Source organism: Phycodurus eques, chromosome 1, assembly GCF_024500275.1.
Source record: "Phycodurus eques isolate BA_2022a chromosome 1, UOR_Pequ_1.1, whole genome shotgun sequence".
NCBI lineage: Eukaryota > Metazoa > Chordata > Actinopteri > Syngnathiformes > Syngnathidae > Phycodurus > Phycodurus eques.
The window spans coordinates 6,441,644-6,464,849 of NC_084525.1; the positions used below are offsets into that span (position 1 = coordinate 6,441,644).

The 23,206-nt window shown below is 42.6% G+C and overlaps 1 protein-coding gene across 1 annotated transcript; it reads right to left on the reverse strand.

Annotated features, from left to right (window-relative positions):
• Window positions 1-2,000: 2,000 nt before the first annotated feature.
• jph2 (junctophilin 2) lies at window positions 2,001-19,883 on the reverse strand. The gene is made up of 6 exons (XM_061671857.1): window positions 19,155-19,883; window positions 14,416-15,232; window positions 6,775-6,893; window positions 3,072-3,955; window positions 2,521-2,621; window positions 2,001-2,437 (listed from the first exon to the last, which is right to left on the reverse strand). Exons 1-5 carry the CDS (start codon window positions 19,531-19,533, stop codon window positions 2,541-2,543), a joined length of 2,280 nt encoding a protein of 759 aa, XP_061527841.1. The 5' UTR covers window positions 19,534-19,883; the 3' UTR covers window positions 2,001-2,437; window positions 2,521-2,540.
• Between the last annotated feature and the right edge of the window lie 3,323 nt (window positions 19,884-23,206).

The window sequence follows — 23,206 nt, forward strand, 5'->3', positions numbered from 1 at the left end:
TTGAGCTAATACACCCATGAGTCTTTATGGGAATGATGCAACAAGTTTTTCCACACCTGGATTTGGGGATCCTCTGCCATTCCTCCTGGCAGATCCTCTCCAGTTCTGTCAGGTCGGATGGTGAACGTTGGTGGACAGCCATTTTCAGGTCTTTCCATAGATGCTCAATTGGGTTTAAGTCAGGGCTCTGGCTGGGCCATTCAACAACAGTCACAGAGTTGTTCTGAAGCCACTCCTTCGTTATTTTAGCTGTGTGCTTACGGTCATTGTCTTTTTTGAAAGTGAACGTTCGGCCCAGTCTGAGGTTCCGAGGGTCTTCGTCCATGAAATCCCTACACTTGAGCGCATTCATCTTTCCTTCGATTGCAACCAGTCGTCCTGTCCCTGCAGCTGAAAAACACCCCCCACAGCATGATGCTGCCACCACCACGCTTCACTGTTGGGACTGTATTGGACAGGTGATGAGCAGTGCCTGGTTTTCTCCACACATGCCACTTAGAATTAAAGCCAACTATTTCTATCTTGGTCTCATCGGACCAGCAAATTTTATTTCTCACCATCTTGGAGTCCTTCAGGTGTTTTTTTTTTTTTTTTTAGCAAACTCCATGCAGGCTTCCATGTGTCTTGCAATGAGGAGAGGCTTCCGTCGGGCCACTCTGCCATCAAGCCCCGACTGGTGGAGGGCTGCAGTGATGGTTGACTTTCTAGGACTTTCTCCCATCTCCCGACTGCATCTCTGGAGCTCAGCCACAGCGATCTTTGGGTTCTTATTTTCCTTGTTCACCAAGGCTCATCTCCCCCTGGTCAGTTTGGCCGGACGGCCAGCTCAAGGAAGGCTTCTGGTCGTCCCAAACGGCTTCCATTTAAGGATTATGGAGGCCACTGTGCTCTGAGGAACCTTAAGTGCAGCAGAATCTTTTTTGTAACCTTTGCCAGATCTGTGCCTTGCCACAATTCTGTCTCTGAGCTCTTCAGGCAGTTCCTTTGACCTCATGATTCTCATTTGCTCTGACATGCACTGTGAGCGGTAAGGTCTTATTTAGACAGGGGTGTGGCTTTCCTAATCAGGTCCAATCAGTGTAATTGGAACACAGCTGGACTCCAATAAAGGTGTAGAAGCATCTCAAGCACGCTTAGAAGAAATGGACAGCACCCAAGTTCAATATATGACTGTAACAGCAAAAGGTCTGAATACTTATGGCTGTGTGATATTTCAGGTTTTCTTTTGAAATAAAACAGGAAAGAAAATCGCCAATTCCGTTTTTTTCCCTGTCAATATGGGATGTTGTGTGTACATTAATGAGGAAAAATGAACTTAAATGATTTTAACAAATGGCTGCAATATAAGAAAGTGAAAAATTTAAGGGGGGTCTGAAAACTTTCCGTACCCACTGTATATGTGCTTTTGAGTTTATGTCTCAAGAACATATTGTGGATTTGTGTGCAAATATTACACTGCAATGCTTGCAGTTATAATTAAGATGCAATTTTACTGATAGGTGTCAGTTTCCTGTGGACGGGACAAGCAATTGAGTGCAGATCCAGGGAACAATTTTGTCTAGTTAATTAAATTTGTCATCCTTTTTTGTGTGAATAAAAAAAAAAAAAACACCTAAGTCCATGCATTTTTTTCAAATGTGGTCTTCAAATCATCATGGTAGTACAAATTGACACATGTACAATTGACCTGTACAGTGAGAGCCCATTTTATAACTTGTAGTCATTGTCCAACCTTACCCAAACACTGTCCATTTAAAGAAAAGAAGAAAAAAAAACCTTAAGACTGATTTCTTTTGCGTGGGCCGAGGCAGCATCAAGGAAACGAAACAAGTGTTCAGCTAATTCATTACAGTTAAGAATTGGGTCACGGGTTGATGTGTAGGACTATTCGGGAATGAGAAACCGTTGGCAGCGAGGCACAGTGAGAGGAATATTCTAATTTTAAATAATTTCATTGGCTTCAATAACAACACAAAACCAAAAAAACATTGTGAGGATTTAATAAATTAAAACACCTGCTCGGGTGTTGTGAGAGCAAGCTTGTGTGGTAGTTAAGGATTTAATAAAAGCTTTTTTTTTTTGCATAATGTTGACATACTGGGGGCATCATGAGTTGAATATTGACTCCTTCAGCGCATTCAGAGCTCCTCTAGTGGAAGCAATGGGGCATTCAACCATCCCGCCCTCCCCCCACTTTAGCACGGAAACTTCATACTGAGCCATTTCAGTCATTCAGTGTCCTTCAGCTTCTCAGTGGTCTGCAGAGACAGCAGCCTGACAGGGCCTCACACAGTCACACCAACAGACACTCAGAGAAGAGGAGCTGCTGCCGTTCACACAAGGCTTCTGATTTCCCTCCACATCTCGTTGAGCTCTGGTGCAAACTGCGGCAGGCGGGCAGGCAGGCAGGCCGTCTCACTACGACGCGGATGGCGACCTGCAGCAAGAAAAGCTATTTTTCGGCGCTTCTCGCTGTTACATTCGCGATGCGTAGGAACACTGAACAAACATGCGCCATACCTGAGGTGGCGACAAACGCCTCATGACAAAATGTGCACGAAGAGAATGGCCAAACCGACGTTGAGCAGGATGACCATGCAGATCATGATGGTGTTGGGGCTCTTGAGAAGGAAAGAACATGTGAGTCCATAGAGTCATGACATTGGGAGAACACCTCCGAAATGCTCCTCTACAAACCAAGTGAGAATGTTCACGATATCTGCTTACTATAAGAGACAAGAGATAGCTTTATTTTTTTTAGATTCCTATATGATGTGTTTGAACTTATTTTTCAGGGCTTTAGGATCATAGTTTGTGGTATATTTATGACTTGCGGTTATTCTCTATATGCAAACGGGCTGGGTCCCGACCGTCGGCGAATAGTGGAAGTTTGTTGTCGTTTGTATGATTAGCACGAGTATGTGACGTTGTCTTTCAAGAAGGCCTAATGCGAGACTGCAACCGGCTTGAGGATGATTGATTTGCCAACTAAAATGATGCAAATAAATGACAAAACCGAACAGTGTGAAAAGTCTGAATACAACAACAGCGTGAGCATCTCCCGTCGTTACCTCCTGCTCCAAAGAATCTGCAGTAACTTCAGTATTTGAATTCAACATTGGTGCCTTCAGTCGGGCTTCTGTTTTGGGATCCACTTTCAAGACAGGTTTGGCACAGTTGGTTTTGGTTTCCACATGCTTGGCCACTGTCTTAGGTTCATAATTGGTGGCAGGCTTTGGGGATGGTGCAGGGCTGGCTTGTCGTTTTGGCGGCAGCTTTGTTTCCACTTTGATAGAAGGCCTGCTCGCCTCCCTCAACTGCTCTCGATCGTGAACTGTCGGAAGTCTTTGGGGCTTGAGATCATTGGCTTTAGAATTTGGAGTGGCAGCTCCCAGGGCCACTTTGGGGCTGGTGCCCAGCTTTTCCTCTTCATCCGGAGCAATAAAAGAGTTTTTTGCAGATTTGGATGCAGACGTGGTGTCTGGAGTATTCACCTCTGCATCAAATTTCTGCAAGGGTTTGATCTCCAAATCAGATCCCTGCTCGTTCTTGGTGCTGTGGCGACTTGGGGTTCGGGAGAGGCTGTGACCGCTGGCGCCCTCTGGTGCAGTTGGAATAGGAACAGGGAGTGAAGGTGTGGTGGGGCGACTACTGGGCCTGCTGTTGGGCTTACTGCTACCTTTACTGCCACTGCCTTTACTAGCTTTATCATCATTCCAGTTGCCAGGACCTAAAAGTTTGGGGTCCTCCTTGATGAAGATGCCTGGACTGGGGGAGGGGGTGCGACCCGGAGAGGATCCAGGCATGAGGCTGTCAAGTTCGTTCACGATCGGGCTTTCGGGCGGGGTAGGCAGGGGCTCCTCCTCGGCCAACAGTGGCTCATGCATGACTATATCAGTGCTCTCACTTCCCTCCCCAACTTCCGGCATTTGCCTCTTCTTCAGATACTCCGGACCTGTGCGGGATCAGTTGAATTAACAGGTTACAGAACCGCAATAGTCTAAAAGGCTACAGATTTATTAGAGCAAGGACAAACAAACTCAAGAACATTTTTTTCCCAAAAGCCTATACCACCCTAAGCTAACACTGACAGTCAAAACCCTGACCCTACTGTGCAATATTCAAATGTGTTTGAAACTATAATGTGCCATATTTAGTGGATCTGTGGAATATTCACATCAGACATCCCAGGGATCTTGCTGAATGGCAACAGTTTTGTAAAGAGGACTGGTCCAACTTTTATCCTGATCGTTGTGCACATCTAATCTGCAACTACAGGAAAACATTTGCTTGAGTTTATTTCTGCCAAAGGATGGTCAACCAATTCAAATCCAAGGTTTCACTCCTTTTTTCCCTCCCTCTCCCATGAATGTTTTTTTTTTTTTCATTTTCAATAAAAATATGACAATATATAATTGCTTGGGTGTTATAAGTCGAAGCAGGCTTCTGCTTTGATGGAAATCAGAACACATTTTGTGACCGATTTATGCAGAAACGTAAGAAATTCTAAAGGGTGCACATACTTTTTCCTCCCACTGATGGTATGTTTATGTAGTGGTTGTCGGAAGCCATCGCTGATAGCATTGTTAGCGAATGCTAATAATCTGTGCATTCAACAACACTGCAGCTCAATTTGGCTTTTGGCTTTGAGGTGATAGTGGTTCAATGTAGTTTTGGATAGTCAGATCCTCACCTACGAAGATGTCAGGTCTTGGGTGGACAGCTCACAAAAAAAAACATATTTGTTTTTGTAATTACACACTTAATGAGTGAGCAGACACTCGAGAGAATTACATTATTACAAATAAAATGTCACTTTTTAAAAAACGTCCACTCTAAACGACATCTGCCAGGGTGGAGAACTTTTACTCAATAAGGATTAATCTACGTCTGATTTATGACTAGGATTGGGCTCTGTAAGCTGTTATGTAAAAGGATTTCCACAGAAAGTGTGTATGAAAATACGATAGGAATTTAAATGACAAGTTCGACAAATTCCTGTTTTTCAATTTTAGTTTTGTAAGTAAAAGAATGTCACGTATTCAGACTGTCCGTGCGTGTTGTCCTCTGCTATATACAGATGGGCTTAGCAAGACATTTGTACAATCGGACTGAGAAAACAAAGACAGTTTTGCTTTTTTTTCCCTCTGTGTGAATTTTCTTATTTTTACACTGCCTCACTTTCACACAGTAGGAAAAAAAAAAAAAAACAAGACCTGAAAAAAAAGACACTGCCACTTTTGTATGGATGAATGTTGTGTGAGTTTCCAGACGGGCAATGAAACTGATATGATCTCTGAGTCCAAATAAGAAGTCTAAGTCCTTTTTTTAGACATTCAAATGCGACGACCTCGGCAGCGAGCCTCAGCAGACGATCCGCCAGGTCAAGCTACAGTTCAGCGATACGCTGCTAAAGCGGTGAGAAGTTTATTTGTCAGCTGCAAATGATACGTGAACTCATATTTGTGCTCACATTTGCGTTCCACCAGTGTGGACCTCTGTTTGCATTTTATTGATATGGTCGCATAGTGTGGTAGGGACATTCTACAGCGAAATGTCAAGCCAGGCTGACCGTTAGGTTTTCAAGTTAACCTTTCATTAATGAGTTAGGGTTTCAAAGTAGGATTATGGTTTTCAAAACATTTGGACAAATCTTTCAAGGCCCACAGAATATTACGTTCTACGACGATACAAGCACCAAACCTACCGAAAGAAAACCAGGTTTTGGAAAAAGATTTTGTTACACCTCCAACTATACAAACTATTTGACAGCAAAATGATTTATTTACAGATACGCATCTGTGAAACATGCCGGGAGCGACGCTGACTCCCTGCATGGCTCCAGTTTAACGTCTGTGGCTTTTTTACATGGTCTTCGTCATTCACGCCATGTTATCTTTTCTCATGATCGTGACACACTCCCTTGCACAGACAGTACAGTCGATACTCTGTTCGAGTGGCGCCTAAACTTGCTTTACTTCCAACGTGTTGGCCTTTCTCTCCCTCATAATAGACATAACAAGTCGAGATTGACACCTTCATTTTGATCTTCTACTCAAAAGCTGTGCTGATCTCAAATCTGAAGCGATGAAACGCCGCCATCTACAGGGATCTGTTAGTCATTAAAGTGGTTTACAAACCTGAATTTCACAGAAAAGCTGGGCAAAACCCTCCTCAATGCCTACATCCGGAGCAGTGAATGCGTTCATTAGGTTTTCAAGACAGGGTTAGGATTTCAAATCAGGGTTTCATACCATACAAGGGCGGCACGGTGGCCGACTGGTTAGAGCGTCAGCCTCACAGTCCTGAGGACCGGGGTTCAATCCCCGGCCCCGCCTGTGTGGAGTTTGCATGTTCTCCCCGTGCCTGCGTGGGTCTTCCCCGGGCACTCCGGTTTCCTCCCACATCCCAAAAACATGCATGAATTGGAGACTCTAAATTGCCCGCAGGCATGACTGTGAGTGCGAATGGTTGTCTGTTTCGATGTGCCCTGCGATTGGCTGGCAACCAGTGCAGGGTGTACCCCGCCTCCTGCCCGATGACAGCTGGGATAGGCTCCAGCACGCCCGCGGCCCTAGTGAGGAGAAGCGGCTCAGAAAATGGATGGATGGATGGGTTTCATACAAGGTCTCGGTTATGAATGAAGTTTTTTTGACAGTGTTGGGGTTGAAGATGATTGTTATTGTTTTTAATTTGGGTTTCAAGATGGGAAACCATGACATTCAAGACCATAACGTTAAAAGTATTGTTAGCATGATGATGCTGTCCTCTGACCTGGCTGGTAGAAGGAAGGCGAGAGCTCTTTGGCCACCAGCCTGGCGATGCTGGATTCGCCGTTGGAGGCTTGAGCGGCCTGATCGGCTCCGTCTGACTTGGCTTTAGCGTGGGCGGACCTGAAGGGGACACGTACGGCGTGTTAATGCAGTGTAGACTCAACAGCAACATAACATTCACTCTCTTACCAAGAAAGAGAGATGTTCCGCATTGCTGAGAACAAAAACGGACCTAAAGGAAGACACGACTATGCTCCCTAACTTACACTTGGGCAGCTGAATACTGACCATTCGAGGCTACTGGTGATTTGTGATGATGGATTCAGTTGACAAAGTGTAACTTCACACTGAGCTGAAAATAGCCTCCGAGGCTGTGTGTTGCTTGGTGAGTCCCACTGGAACAATTACATGCTCCTGAGGTTCCCTTTGAGATGAGAGTAGTTCCACCTGTCCACATGCACTCAGCAAGTCTTCGCTTCACCTACTGTTGAGAACTCAGTCACTTTTTATGTATGACCATAACCAAGAGCCATCTGTTCTTTTTTCCAAGCCAGTGTTAGAATAAATCCTAATCCCCAATAACACCCGTACAGGGCTCTATTTACATAGACGGTGCAACTGTGTTCAAGCGTAAAAACCGGCGTATCTTGATTGTCGTGCAAAGCTGCAAGCTAACCTGCCTCCTCGTAGAGTTAACGCCACACGCAGCGCTGGATTTACGACAGTCACAAAAATGAAACCTGCAGACTCGTTTCCCGACAGTGGACAGCAATTCAAAAGTATTTTTCTTTGTTATACAGGTCCATGACTCTTGATGTCAACATTGCACATCAATCACGAGAGTGGGCACGAGTTGTGTCCCATCCCGTTCATTGCTACCAACTGGTCAGCCATTGAGAGTGTGAAAAAAAGTCCTCAAGACGACAGGATGGCCGTAGGAAATTCAGAAGTGCAACGGGAAAGGCAGTGGCGGGCTGTGGATTTGGTACCTGCGCCTTCAGTGGGCACTCACTTGACTTGACAATACTGTGAACAATCAATATTATCATAATGATCGTAGTAATAGTTCAACAGTTTTTTTCTGACCAACCAATCAGAAAAATTATGACATTATTTTGGTCCGGCTCGGTTGCCCTCTGATTTTAAATCTGATTGGTTAAAGAAAAACAAACAGTCCCATTGGTAATAAAGATGAAGTTACACGAGCCAGCGTTAGTAATTCTGAAGGCCATGGTCAGATTAGAAAGGCATAGAAACAAAGTGAGGCTAAAATCTGATTGGACAACATTTTTTCTTTTTTTCTCTTTTTAAATCGACCAACATGCACTGGAACATTTTCAGCCAAGAGAAAGGCTGCAAAATGAAGAGAATAGACTGTTGGGAATCAGTTCGTACAATTCCATGGAAGATATGTGAGAATTTAGGTCAGTGCTCCTGATTGAGTTTAGACCAGCAGATAAGGCCTTTGGAGTGATTTAATTCCTGGGGCGGAAACTGTCCACTAAAATAAACATTATGCACATCTTGCTATACAGTATGTGAACTGTTCATACCCATTCATTCCTGAAACCTTGTTGTGTTTTTGTCATAGATATTCCTTTTTCTGTGCTACACTTCGACACTGACTTGGTTTTGAGGAGTGTTGTTTGCACTTACTGTACAACAGAGGGGTAACACACCAGCCTCCATTGTGGTGCTGGATATGTAACTTTGACATGTAATTTGGTTTCATGTTTTTGCAATGCATTTAATAGTATAGAAATGTCATGGTGTTATTTTATTCATTGTTGCCCAGGCCAACCCCTGCCCCCCCCCCCCCCCCCCCCCCCAAGCTTCAAGAGTGATAAAGTCACAATTCCTGCATGCAAGCGTTTTGAAGACTTTGTCAGGGTTACTATTCTTTGGGCAAATACCAAGTCAAACATATTCATACTATAGGATTATAAAGCACAGAAAGTAATCACAACTGAGAAAATGGAACCAGCGGACACCACAGCAATTATCAGACTCATGGAAAAATATCTTAATGATCTTATATTTTTCATTTGTTCTGGCTGCATCTGTTTTTGTTCACGTGATAATGTAATAATGTTCTGTGTTTAACATTTGGAATTTCCATACAGTCATCCAAATGGCTAGTCGTGACATCATAAAGCAGGGGCTTATTGTATGGATAAATATATATATATATATATATATATATATATATATATATCTACCAATTTATCAGTAACCTTTATTTTGGTGAGACAAAAGTGACAGCACAATGATTTCTTCAAGTCATCCATGGAAAAAATACTGACAGGCCAGTTAGTCAAATGTTCATCATATAAGCAAGTAAAGCGTTATCAAATGTAACACAGTAGTAAATTCAACATTTCCCTTGAGCTGGATGATTAATCGATTTAATCGATAAACCTTTTTTTGGGGGCATATTGATTTTTTTTCAGTGACTCAAAAAGCAAAATTGAACTTGGATTTTTGGGGATTCCAAAAAAATAAGGGATTTTATTTTCAGACTACATTGCCCAGCCCTATCTTCCTCTCTGAAATGAAGAGCGGAGAATATATGACACATAAAACTGAACGGCGATTTGTATTTTTATGTATATTACTTGAGTAAATGTGTTGGCCACGCCTCTTGTTACTGAAGCAGGTCTCACACTGGCTGGGATCACATCCAATTTCACGTTTCGCATTTTAGAAAACCTTCAAGTTCAAGCTAGCAACGCTCACCGCAGATTTTATTGGCTCCCATGTATCAACTGTATCTAGTTCGTGATTTCCTCCAAACAGAAGATTGTGTTTCATAGCTGAACAAATGGCAGCCAGTTCATGACGGCCAAGAGAGGGTGGCGACAGATGGCCTCCTCCCGCGCGCGCAGCCTTCTACCTCCGAGCCGACAGAGGCCAATGTTACAATTCGTTATTACAAACATTATGCGTCTGAACAATGTAAAGTGCCAATAAAACAATCAAAACCTACAGTGTGAGGATAATGACAATGTTAAGTGCCAATTGTCACATTTCACACTTTCAGAGTTCAAAGATTTTGAGGTACTGAGGATATTTGAAATACCAGCAATGGTCATTTGCGGCATCAGGATGATTGTTCTTATTATTGTGTTACTATTTTGCCCAATAGCAGAATTATTCCTGAGGACCTTCGCTCTGCTTTTTGTGTGAAACTTAATGATGCCTTTCTACCAGTGACAAAAGGGAGCTGTGGGCTACTGCACATCATTCACATCCTCCAAAGAGAAGCCGGTCACCATCAAAGTCTTCTTGCCAGCTGGTACATAAACACAAACAAACTCACACATAGTGAAGCGGCCAGAGTGTGCGCACAACACAGTTGTGCAAGGCATTATAAAAAAAAACAACAACAACAAAAAAAACACATTGCATTTCTTAAATAGACTGTCAAGTTGTCAAAATGCGGGAGAGCCTTCATCGTTACACATAAACAACGAGTTCCTTCGGGAGTTAAACAGCAAATGGCAGGGATGCTAAATTTCATTTACAGTACATCCACATTTGAACCTTATAAAGGCTGTGGTTTACTAAGAAGCCCTTTTTGTCCCAGAGGGAAATTCTGTTAAAAGTAACACAAGAACAAGTAACGCACACAACGAGATTGTAAAGATTATAAAGTACCAAGTAATCCAATCCTTAATTGAAAAAAGAACACGTGGATGGATGGATGGCATAAGCATTCATACAGTCACAACATTCTCGTTCGTTGCGCAGCTATCAAAATTGAAGATTGCGCATTCTTAAAACCGATTACACATGCTAACTATTCTGCAATCAGCCCAAAAGACATATCAATAGTAAAAATGCATGATTGAGGACCATAAAGCAAAGGATGAGAGATGACCAGTTCGTCACGGTGAGAGTGAATGACACATTAACTACGAATTACAAATATGCTTACAGTATTTTCCAACCATCTACGATACTACAATACTCTGTTTAAATATGAAAACAACCCGCTAAAACCCCTAAGGCATAGGTGTCAAACTCGGGGCCCGCGGGCCAGATGCGGCCGGCCACATCATTTTATGTGGCCCGCGAAAGAAAATCATGCTCGTCAACTTCCGTGATTTTTGCTCAAATCTGTACCCAAATTCCAAATTGTCATAATAATAAACAATAATGTTGAGATAATTGCATTTTTCTGTTACCAAACCTTTCTTCTACAGTAACTTAAACAATACTTGTACAGACTATTATCCGTGTCTTCTGATTTCAAAACTAGTTATCAACAAATTGGTGTCGCAGTGTTATAACCTTTTAAGCAACGGATTATTTGAACGCAAATGGTGGAGCAACACACGTAGCCAAATTATATTACAATACTCACTGGCACATTTCCTTTATCCTTTGTGAAAAACAAATAATATTACTGCAGCTTACGCAGCTTAGTTGCAACCGTTTCCATGTAGTAATTATGTCTGTAGGCATGTTCTTTGGGGTTCTTTTCATTTCCATTCATTTTTCTCGTTTTGATCTAGAACGTGGTCAGTGAAGGAATTCAACTTGTATCTCAAGGCGACACTGCACTATAATACACAATATAATACTACACTATACTGTACTGTACTGTACTGTATGGCTGCAGAAATCCACCACTTATTACATTACTGTATACGATACTAATGTATCATCATTCTGATTCTGATTCTACTGTAGGATAGCACACTAAAACATGCTATACCTGTACTACCCTACGAGTACCTACTATACGGACTGTACCATATACCATACTTCTATATCATATAAGAGACAGTATCGTGATACAATAGGCTACACTGTACTGCACTATGCAATATTGTATGGCTGCAGAACTCTACACGACTAATCCATACTGTGCTATACTATACCACACTATACTTATGTACACAAATGTAACGGCCTCTTCTCACGGCACGGGTGATCTCTTTTTTTTTTTTTGTCGTGCTGCCTGTTGATGGCGAGATCTTCCGTCATTGTGGCATGTGCCACTGGATCTGTGTGAAGGGTCCTTTTTAACTGTGTGCAGAGCGGGAGCGGGCACAGCGAACGCGAAAGAGTGACTTACTTTCTATAAAAAGATGACTACATGCTCTAGAACATACACTGACTAACTGTGTTTGGCAAATGAAATATTCTATATATTGAGTGTTCATTTCATCCGTTATTTCAGCATTGCTTTGAGGTTAAATGACAGTGAGTTGCAAAGCATCTAATTACCCAAGAGTAATTTCTCCTCCGCATCAGCATTCACAATTAAAACTTCCTAAAATAGAAAGATTCTTGAGATGATAACATATAATGTGACAAATTCATTTTGTTACCAAATATTACAACCCACTGATGGTTCACCAGCATACAAATTGCCTCGATCAGCAGTACCGCACAAGCTGGGCTGCACAAGTAAGGCTTTGTGGGGTACGTTTACACTCTACTCATTTGTTACCTGAGTACTTGCTGATGAGGTGTGTCATATTTATATCCATGGAACCATTTGACACCACAACTGACGCAAGATGGACCTAGTTCTGTGGCCTGTAATTGTTAGCAACAGACAAAGCTGACAGCGGGTGATGAAATGAGCAAGCGTTGACTGGAAAGTTGTGTGCCTATTTTCTGGCTCTTAAGCCAGTCGATTTTCTCACCAGGACAAGAAGCAGCTACGAAAGAAAGGGCCACTGCAGTTGAGCTTAAGAAAACAGTTTGGGTGTGTATCTGCGGCAAGGCAGCAAAATAGGGGGAGGGTGGGGGATAATCAGCTGTTGCATTCCCCTGTGATTGTGATACAGCAAGAGTGCGCCTGTCCTTATTTAGTCAGGGTTCCTCCGTGACAACAGGGCCCCTGAGTGTGCGTCATTTACACCCCGTCCTGACACACAACACCCCTCCAGACGCCTGTCTGCCAGCGCGTACAACAGAACAATGTCCACACAGCGTCTGACCGTCAGTGAAATAGTTACAGGACTGGGGAGGCCAAGTCTGGCTCTCCAAGCAGAGAGCATGTTGAACATGTATTTTTAACCCGCCACCACTGACACTAGATTAGAGGAAAGAATGAGGAAACCTGGAACAGATGCGTCATGCCAGTGTGTCTCGAATGCATAACTGTAAAGTGTACTGTAGTTGCCATTGCTGTTAACTGTGCTGGTTTAATTACTGAAGGGCAGTGTCAAAAGGATTTCAATTAAAGCAATTCATCGTCACGTGAAGATTCAGTAGCTGCTACTAATTATAAAGCTTAGCGCTGGTACCAACGTTGGTCGTCGGTACAGCTAAAATGGGTTAGTTCAAGTTCTTTGATTTTTGAAATTGGTGGTCATTGGTGACGTCCGGATGTCGCACTCGGTCGGTTCTCTGCAAGGGCGAAGCCAAAGTGGTGTTTGGAGGTGCGCAAATTGAGCAATGACACTAACACCCGAACCACAGCAGCCCCTACACCAGCTCTGTGTGACAGAAGTACAAATGCGAGTCAGCAGTCTCCAGACATTGTCGTCGGCTTTTAAAAGCAACAATCCAATCAAAACTCTTCCATAACTCTTGTATCGTGCTTATACTTGAAAGGAAATATTTGGATTTCTATGTGCTGAAACGATAGTCTGCAGTCTGTCAGGGGAACTCATGCTGCTGTAAACACCAGGATCATTTCAGGTGCAGAAGATGAAAAGACCTTGTACGGTCACAGATGGATTGTGGATAGTAATAATAATAATAATAATAAGGTATATTTCAAGAGTAACACAGATTTCGCTGCTCAAATTCCGAAGTTTTCATTCAAGCAAACTTCCAGTATTTCTTCAAGACATAACGGTACACAATTAATGAATTCTCTCTGAATGACTTCACAAAGCCTCATATAAGAAGCTCCCCCTACCCCCTCACGAAATTACACAATAAAACACAGAATATAGCTCTATTAAAACAAAAGCTATCTAATGCTTCCATTAAAGGTTCATTTTAAGTGTTTGAGGATGCCATGGCGGGAAAAAACAAGGAACCATTGTCTTTAGGCAAAGAGCAGGTACATGTTTTGGATGTGTCCCATGAAGGTCGATGGGTTCAATTTCTACCTCACGTGCACAAAATATCCCGTAGAGCTGCTAATGTGACACACCAGATGATCTACCACAAAAATCTCAAGTACAAGTATGCAGGCACTATTCATAGGAAGGACAGTATTCATAAGAAGAAGCAAAACAGGGAACCCTTGAACTGCAGATTTTGGGCTTTTTGTAGTCTCTCTGTAAGGCAGGCACTAGATGCCACCAAAACCCTGGCTAATAGGAAACTAGCAATTGGTGTCAAGGAGGTATGTTGAAGTGATAAATCTCGACTGTTTAAGATCTTTGCATGTCAGGCACGAGCTAAGTTTAGCGTCAGTTGTTCACGGAAGTTCGTCTTCATCACAAGTTTATGAGGTGTGTCACAAAAGATATATTTCAAATCCAAACTACAATTTGATCCCTTGGAAGTAACCCCCCCTGCAGTCTCATGCACGTTCCCATTCTTCTCAGCCAACAACCTCATGCACTCCTGGAAGTATCTTTCATGGCATCCACTGTTAACAAACAACATACAGTAGTTGTCATTATTGCTTGACAATTGTGTTTGTTTACATGTTTGTACTTACCTGGAAGCTGCAATCTCTGCCTTCTGCTTGCCGATGGCAGCGGCCCGCTGAGCGCCCTCCACGGACCTCTCCACCTTCTGCTTGATCTTTGTTCCCTTCAGTTGGATCACTCTCTTCTTCACGGCCTTCACCAGCATGTTGTTCACGTACTTGCCCTCTTCTTTGCCACCCTCAGCAAAGGTGGTGCACCCGTAGCCATGTCTTTGGTTGTTCAGCCACTCGCCTTCGTACTTGAGGCCACTGGACCTTTCGCTTATTCCATATCCTGAGCGCTTGTCATTCTTCCATTCGCCCATGTAGACTTCTGTGGTGGTGGCATCGATGTCTGCCTCAACAGGGGGGAAGTCTTCTGCTCCAGCCAGGCTCTCGTCCCCCATGCTGATGGTGGAGTTGGTTTCACTGGCGTTGGAGCTCAAAGCCGATTCCGTCCTCAGGAAACTTATCTTGCTCTTCTGGCTGGACAGCGAGGTGCTCGAGTCAGATTTCTTCAGCTTCCCCAGCAGAGCGCTCCTGCGAAACAGACCTTTCTTCTTGGGTTTCACTGCCTCTGGATCCACCTGGAGAGTGAGGGCGAAGCCTCCTCGAGATGGTCCCAGTTGGGCAGGGTCGGCAACAGGAGTCTCCTCACCGGACACGCTTGTGGTGGTGATGATAGGGATGTCTTGCTGCAGGACTGTGCCATTGCTATGCTCGCTGCGTAGGGAGGTCAGGGAAGTCCGGAGAGGAGAACGGACGACTGCTGCCATGCCATAGGGGACGCTCTGACGGACCCCATAGCCATGCCGCATCCCGCCCGTGAACTGACCCTGGAAAGTACCTGAAAAAATACAATTGGGATTTGTTCATTATGTCCTGCTGAATCCCGCTATGAAAGGAAAAGTTAGTTGCTTGAGCTTACACTGTATCGGAGGTCTAATAAACTAAGCTTCAATTAACCAAGTGAAAGAGTAGGAGTGAGAACCCTTTAAGTATTTTAACCAAATGATCTTTACCCCAACTGAAAGGGAGAGTTTTCAAAAAACAAACAAGTTTGCTGAAACTGTCAGTATAAACTGACAGTATTACATTAGTCGTAGAAACAACCATTCACACTTACATTCACACCTACGGACAATTTAGAGTCTTCAATCAACCTACCATGCATGTTTCTGGGATGTGGGAGGAAACCGGAGTGCCCGGAGAAAACCCAAGCAGGCACGGGGAGAACATTCAAACTCCTCACAGGCGAGGCCGGATTTGAACCCGGGTCCTCAGAACTGTGAGGCAGATTTGCTAAGCAGCCGTTCACTGTGCCGCCCATTAGTAAAATCATCTGTGGGGGGAAAAAAAAGAAAAAAAGAATCTTCTCTGGCCCCATCTTGTACATCTTGATATTTAATTGTATATTCCAAAAAATAAAACCTAAAACCAATAAACGTTGTTTGTAGCTAGGGGTATCCCGATCCAATCTTTGAGATCGGCAATCGGTCCGATGTCAGCAAAAAAACAAGTATCGGATCGGACTGGATCTAAAATCTTCGATTTTACCACAGTTAAACAAGCACTCTATTCCATATTCTGCTCCAGCACTTTTATCCAGCAGCACCCAGATGGCATGCGGAGCCCACGTGACCACAACAACAGTGCTAACATCGTAGCAAGGAGTAAGAGTCAACGTTGCTTGCTTAAAGTTGTTTTTTATGGACACTGCAGTTCAAGTTTATTTTGAAACTAAACACACATAACAAAGAATTACACCTACTGAATGTTCAAACACATCACAGACTTGGTTTCTTTCCTCGTTTTTTTGTGCACAAAAATCGCGAGCTCAAAGCTAACACACAACAAATGAAAAACACCATTGACGAGCTAACGAAAATTAGCATTGAACTCTCTGCACTCGTATCTCAAAATAATGAAGATTGGTACACAAACACTGTGTAAACATATTAACAGGCAATATAACAATACTCTCTGGCATATATTCTTTAAACTCTGGAAAAAGTCAAGAAGTTCAAAACTGTACAGACACACACGTGGAGAAAGCAAATGCATTCTTATTTTTAAAGTTGATTTTATTTAGCCCATTGGTTAATAATAAATGGATCAGTTTTTCTCATACCTAATGTCGTTGATTATTGTTCTGTTTGAGGAATATAATTTGATCAAGCCTTTTGTAACATTCCACACCGCAAAATAAGTAATGATTATGTATGATTATTGGTGATATCGGATCGGACCGATATCGGCGTTGGTCAAACCTCAAGGCTGCAATATCGGTATCGGATAGGAAGTGAAAAAGTTGGATCGGGACATCCCTAGTTATAGTGAAACTTTATTATACGAATAAGTCACGCAGCCAACGTAGCAGCATGGCTAACATCGGCTTGTTTATAGCGCACATTACGTACAGTGCACATCTCATGCACATAAGTGAGGGGCGTGGCCTCCTCCTTTACCTAATTGTTTTGGGTTTTTTGCATTTCGTAAAATCATTGCTTCTTTCAAATGTAAAAAAATGAACACCTTGTACCTGATTTTGAACTGTCATCTTTTGGTTTTACATGTACATTAATCAGAAGAGGCTCAGTAAGTAGCTCAATCATGGCTTCCTGTTACCGCTGTGCGAACCTGCGTTGTTCTCGTTGTATCACTTTGATAGGATATTGAATTAGTGGTAGCAACTACTGGACGTGTATTAGCTGCTGTTGTGTTTTCCAAGCCATTTGAACTACTGAAGATAATTACACATATTGTCCGCCACACATTCTCCTTTCAATTTTAACATACTCATGCAGACTTTAATATATTATCAGATCTTGAGATTAGGGCAGGTAAGAGCGCCGTTTTGACCATCTGAAGCCGTGTCAACGTTCATTCCCTCAAAATGAAATATGTGTGAAGTGTGCGATGGTTGACTTATTTATGCCAACTCATGAGAAGTCAACTGGTAGTTCGATCTCATACTAAAATGGACATGTGCGTGCATTATAGTGGTAGCAAGGCAGCTGGGAGGCCAGCAGGGCACGCAGGGGGGGCTTTGGGCTATTATTATATGCACACATTTGGTACCATCGCTCCCATCCCCCCAATGCAATGTCCACCAAGCCTGTCCTCACTCACAGCTGATGAGTCAGCTGTGGCACGAGGGGAACCACTGCTGCTGTTTTATTGTTGTCTCTGTTATTTCCCACAGTCACATCACTGCATCACGTCATATCAATTAAAGTTATGGAAATGATAACTCCTCGAAAATTATTGACAGCAAGATGATACAGTACTAGATGAACTTGGAATGTAGACGATTTCAATGCCATAGCTTACTACTTTTTTTTTTTTTTTTTTTTGTGGAATTTTCCAGGTTACTTGAAGCCCACTAAAATTAATTTCACAGCTTAGGCTACAGACCCTTGAAATATTATAGGTTAACATAATACATCGCAAGACTGACTTCTACGTGGATATGAGGATTTTACTATCCTGTGTACTTCGCACGTGATGTTTGAATCCATCCATTCCTTCACTACACGACTTATCCTATTGAGGGTCACAGGGACCCGGACCCTATCCCAGCTGACGACACCCTGGACTGGTCACCATTGACTCACAGGTAAGGCAAGGCAAGGCAAGGCAGCTTTATTTATATTGCGCATTTCATTCACAAATAAACTCCAAGTGCTTTTCACAGTTCACATACTGTATGGACACAGATAACCACTGACATTCACACCATCCCTGAGTGGGAACTGAATACACATTTTGGTATTTTGTTGTGATCATTGAGGACCCAGATCAGGGGTGTCCAAACTTTTTCTTCCATGGGCCACATACAGAAACATCCAAGGATGTAACGGTCACTTTGACATTTTTCACCTTTCATTCGTTTACAGTAGCATGCTAAAACCAAACCAAGTGTAGGTAAAGATATGCGCGGCATTGAGATGTTACTTTAATATGTCTTCATTTTCAAAGAAAAACAGCTCCGAAATGACGCAAAAAGTCATGGATTTTTCAGGATCGTGGGGTGGGCAGCGGCCCCTGTATCCCGCTCGAATAGATCTGGTCCTGTGCTGATCAGCGGCAGCAGGGTCACGTCTCCATATTCAGAACCAAAAAAAAGGGAGCCAACTGTACTAAGCTGACCTTCACTCAGAGCAGAAAAGGGAGTAACAATCGCGATTCACACCATTTTGCTGCCTTAACTGAATTATGTTGATTTATCGGAGCATTAGGAATAGAAAGTGTTACTGTATTTGACTTGTTTCTGCAAATCTAGAAAAGCCGAATAGCAAAGTTGCCCAAATCATTTTGAACATAAATGGTACCACAATACGGCCACAATAACAATACAAAATGCCGGGTGTGCTTGCAAAAAAATTAATTTGTGTGTAGATTCTCAGTCATCCATGTTATGGTAATCTGCAAAGGTTGAATCGATGAAACTGAACTCTTGTTTGTTGAATTTGTTTTTTTTTTTTTTTTTTTTTTGGGAAAACGTTCAAAATTATGCTCTTCGGTTAATGATATGAATGGCATTGAATGGAATGCCGAGCGGCATTGTGTTAATAGTTACTAAAAATTATGTTTTTATTGTTCATGTTAATTATTCCCTAGTAGTACTCGTAGACATTTAGAATATGCCGCAAAATAAATCATAAAATAAATAAACGCTGGATGCAAATGGCCCCCTGGACACCTCTGATCTAGAATCTTCCGCTGCACTGGAAGTAATGACGTTGCGATACATCTGCATCTCTTACCTCCATCGGCGTAAGTTTCAGTTCCATAGCCGTCCTGAAGTCCATTGTTCCACGTTCCCTCATATTTCGCCCCACTGCCGACACTTATCCGGATGCCGTACCTCCCCTTAAAGCCGTGCGTCCATTCTCCTCTGTAAATCCAGTGCCCTTTGGTTTCGACCCCCAGACCGTGACGTTTGCCCTGCGACCAGTAGCCCTCGTAGGTGTTCCCGCTGGGCCAGGTGTAGACCCCCACCACCTCGAAGCCATAGTTCCAGGATCCGGAGAACTCGCCCTGGCCTTTGGGGCCGGTGCAGATGCCGTGGCCGTGCGCCTTGCCGCCCTCCCAGCCTCCGCAGTACGCGCCACCGTCATCAAACTCAAACCGACCTCCGCTCATCTCGGCCCGGACGCACACCCGAGAGCGACGCTTTGGAGCCCGTAGCCTGGCTAAAGATTAAAACCCCCTTCAGACCTACTTTGCCTTCCCCTGACATCAAAACTGCCTGGAGATATCCTGGGTGCTCAACTTGAGTGGGCCTCCTCGTCTGAGCGTGTCCATGAAGATCTGGAAAGAAACCTCTTCTCTACTTGAACTGTTTCAAATTTAGACCCGAAGGCCGATGAAGGGAATTGTACTGAGTGAGTTTTGAGCTTGTTTCCTGACAAGCCGGAGGTGTTTCATGGCTTTCCAGGTGGCCACAGAGAAAAGCCCCTCTCCCCCTGTCCCTGCCACCCAGCAGTCTCCTGACTCGCCCTGCTAGGGGAAACATTTGAGCGCACCTAACAAGGCGACACTCTCTCGCACACACACACACACACACACACACACACGCACGCCATTCCAAAAATACGACCCAATCCTTACTCTGCTGCCTGCAAGGAGCCATGCCAGAGATTTCCTCTTTGGGACGGAGGTGCATGCGTTTGCGGACTTTGAGAGCACTTCTTGCCTCGTAGGCTGGTGAACATGTTTGAAATGTCGCACATCACAATTATCGTATTGGCCTTATTTACTGTTAGTCACACAACACACAACCGGTGTTGAGCAACACACTCTAGTGATGATGCGTGTCACCTGACTTATGCGTTTTCTGAGATATGAGAGCCCTTCAGCAGTCTTGTTTTGTTTTTGTTTTGTTTGCATTGACTTGCAAGCTTAAATATGAGATAGGAGAGCTGTACGGTGTCAGGCGACTCAACTCAGTAACATAAACAAACATACAATGGGAAACTTTATAGGCACACAGGCTAACAATTAGCATCTCTGTAGCGATGTTGTTCACCCATAAGCAGCAGATCTATGAACATGAACGTTGCGAGAATACATGTAGGCAGAGCATTTACCAATACTTCTTAATCCTTCACGAAGAACGGTTAATACTAGTGCCGTACTGATGAGCCGGAGGAGTTAGATATCCCAATGAACAGGGTAGCCGTCTGCCTGTCTTATACTGCCCCGAGTTGGCAAAGGTGTGAACACTAGAATCAGCAGTGCAATTGAAGGCGAAAGAGTGACAAAAACTGTTTATGAAATTTCTATGTTTTTATAAGCTATAATAATTTAGAGTGCACTTGCCGTCATTAAAAAGATTTTTAAAAAAATGTTTTGTTGGGTTTCTTTTTGGGAGGCTGGAATGGATTAATGGCATTTCCATTCATTTCAGTAAGGAAAGTGTTTTGAGTTACGAGCGTGGTCGATGAAACGGACTCAACTCGTATCTGAAAGCGCCACTGTATATTGTAAAGCCAACATTTTAAAATGATAATAACGTGGATATTTACAAGAAATTATTCCGATGGTAAATCTCATCGACAAGATTTTTATCATGTCGCTCCAACTGACACATTGTGGGGTGGGTTAACCCTACATGCACACCCACCCTGGACGCCACTCTCTTTACTCCCTCTGCTGGACAATATTAATTATTACCTTCTGGATTCACTGTTTTGAGTGAAACAGTATTTGGTAGATAAATATGGCAGTAAATGCACTTGGAAGTATGAATGAATAGTTTTCCCGAGAGACACCCAATTAGGTACACTTGCACAAAATAAGGTAAAAAAAATAATAATAATAATTGTATGTTGCATATATCAAATGCTCATAAAAGTGACACATACTGCACTCTATGATTAAAGGGCTTCATTTGAAAGTACACATTAGTCAAAGTTGGATTGAAATGTCAGTCTCTTTGAAAGTGAGTAAGATAGAGTACTAGTATTGCACTGTACTGTACTTCCTCTGCTGGACAATGTCAATAACTGCATCTGCACCCACTGCGTCTGTTTTTTTTTTTTTTTTTTTTTTTTTAGTGTGCGTCAATGACAAACATCAGAATCACAATCATCTTGATTGGCTCGACATGTTCAAACACAAATTTCACCGCAGCAATCGGGGTCACTTGCAGTAAGTACTGCAGTAAAAACAGACACTATCACAAAAATAGACATTTAGGACATACACACAAATTCAGTAATACCAAGTGATGTTCAACAACAGAATTGTGCAAAGGCTCCATTTTCAGAAATGGAGCCTTTATTTTTTGGTTGAATAAACCATATAATTTGATTTGTCCATCTCTACCATCAAGAGTATATTATTATTATTATTATTATTATTATTATATTTCATTTGTCAGACGCAAAGATATTGCTGAGTAAATTCTGTACAAATGTATAAATGAAGTAAAATTTGACTTGATCACTGACTTAATTTTAGTTTGACTAAAGCGTTGCGAATCAATTCTAACGTTAGAAATTGTGCTCAAGAGTGCTTGCTAGCTGTGATAGCTACACGCTAGCCACTCCAAGTAAATCATATATTATACATATATCAATATGATTTTTTTTTTTTAAACGAAAGGAAACATTTGATGTTGTCTTTTTTCTGATAGCATGAGCAACAGGGTTGCATTGGTTTCGAGTGAAACATTCTATTTTGGCTGGAACCTGAATTTTTTTTTTTTTAAATTAAAAAAATATATATATATATATATATATATATATATATATCCCCATGGTCAGAACAATTACCTATCTTGATGTCATTTCTGCTTAGTTATGTACTTCAGCTCATTTTGTACACTTCCTCAAACCCATTTTTGTCGCGGGCCACATTGTAGTTATGGCTTCCCTCGGAGGGCCGTTATGACTGTGAACCCATATAAAATATTGTCTCATATAATGACATATACACAACAAATTGATGTATATCTAGATTTTAAATCAGAAGCCAATAAAAAAAAAAAATGTTCGACTAGTATTACATTTATTCCAAAAAAAGGTGATTGTCACATCAAATGCTTGCAATATCTCAACATTGCGCAAGACACCAATGTGGGTATTTTCACAAGAAACATGAAGTCGGCACACATGATTTGCTTTGGCTTTCTTCGTTTTTTGTTAGATTATGTTTGATCACACGAGGCTTCTGTTTGAGTGGATTACATTCGAGAGAACAGAATCTTTGTGTGCGGTGTTCTGGCTTGAGAGCATCGCATCGCAAGCACGCCTGCACGCAACATGACCCAAAATGTTAAAATGCCTGATTTTTTTTTATTGGTATTTTGATCTTTTAAAATGTGAAAAAAAAAAATCCTTATATGTGTGTACCAGGCTGTTAGCAAACAAGGAATGGGCATTTGATTTGATTTGATTTGAGCAAGACGGCTATTCAGCCATAGTTTCAGCAAAGCTCCTCAAGCCCATGGTAACGGGTCAGCGACGGTTTGTGACCAGCTACTTGAGTCTTCTGTCTCTGATTGGATGTTTTTTGTGGTTAATAATTGAATTTGAGGTACGAGATGGGTCCAGAGAGAGATGACAACACATTATTTGACTTAATGTAACAAAATGTACTCAAGTCAATAAATGTACTTAATGCAATAAATTGCAAACTTGCTCCTTCAAGGTACCCTTGGAATTTCCTCTTCTTCTTCTTCTTTCAGCACCGTCCGGATGCCGCATGGCCGGCGATGCTTGCTCCAGCTCCCGACCCCACCTCCCTCCATCCTCTCGCGATGCCCCCCCCCCCCCCCCCCCCCCCACCCTAAGCCCCCACCACCCGCACA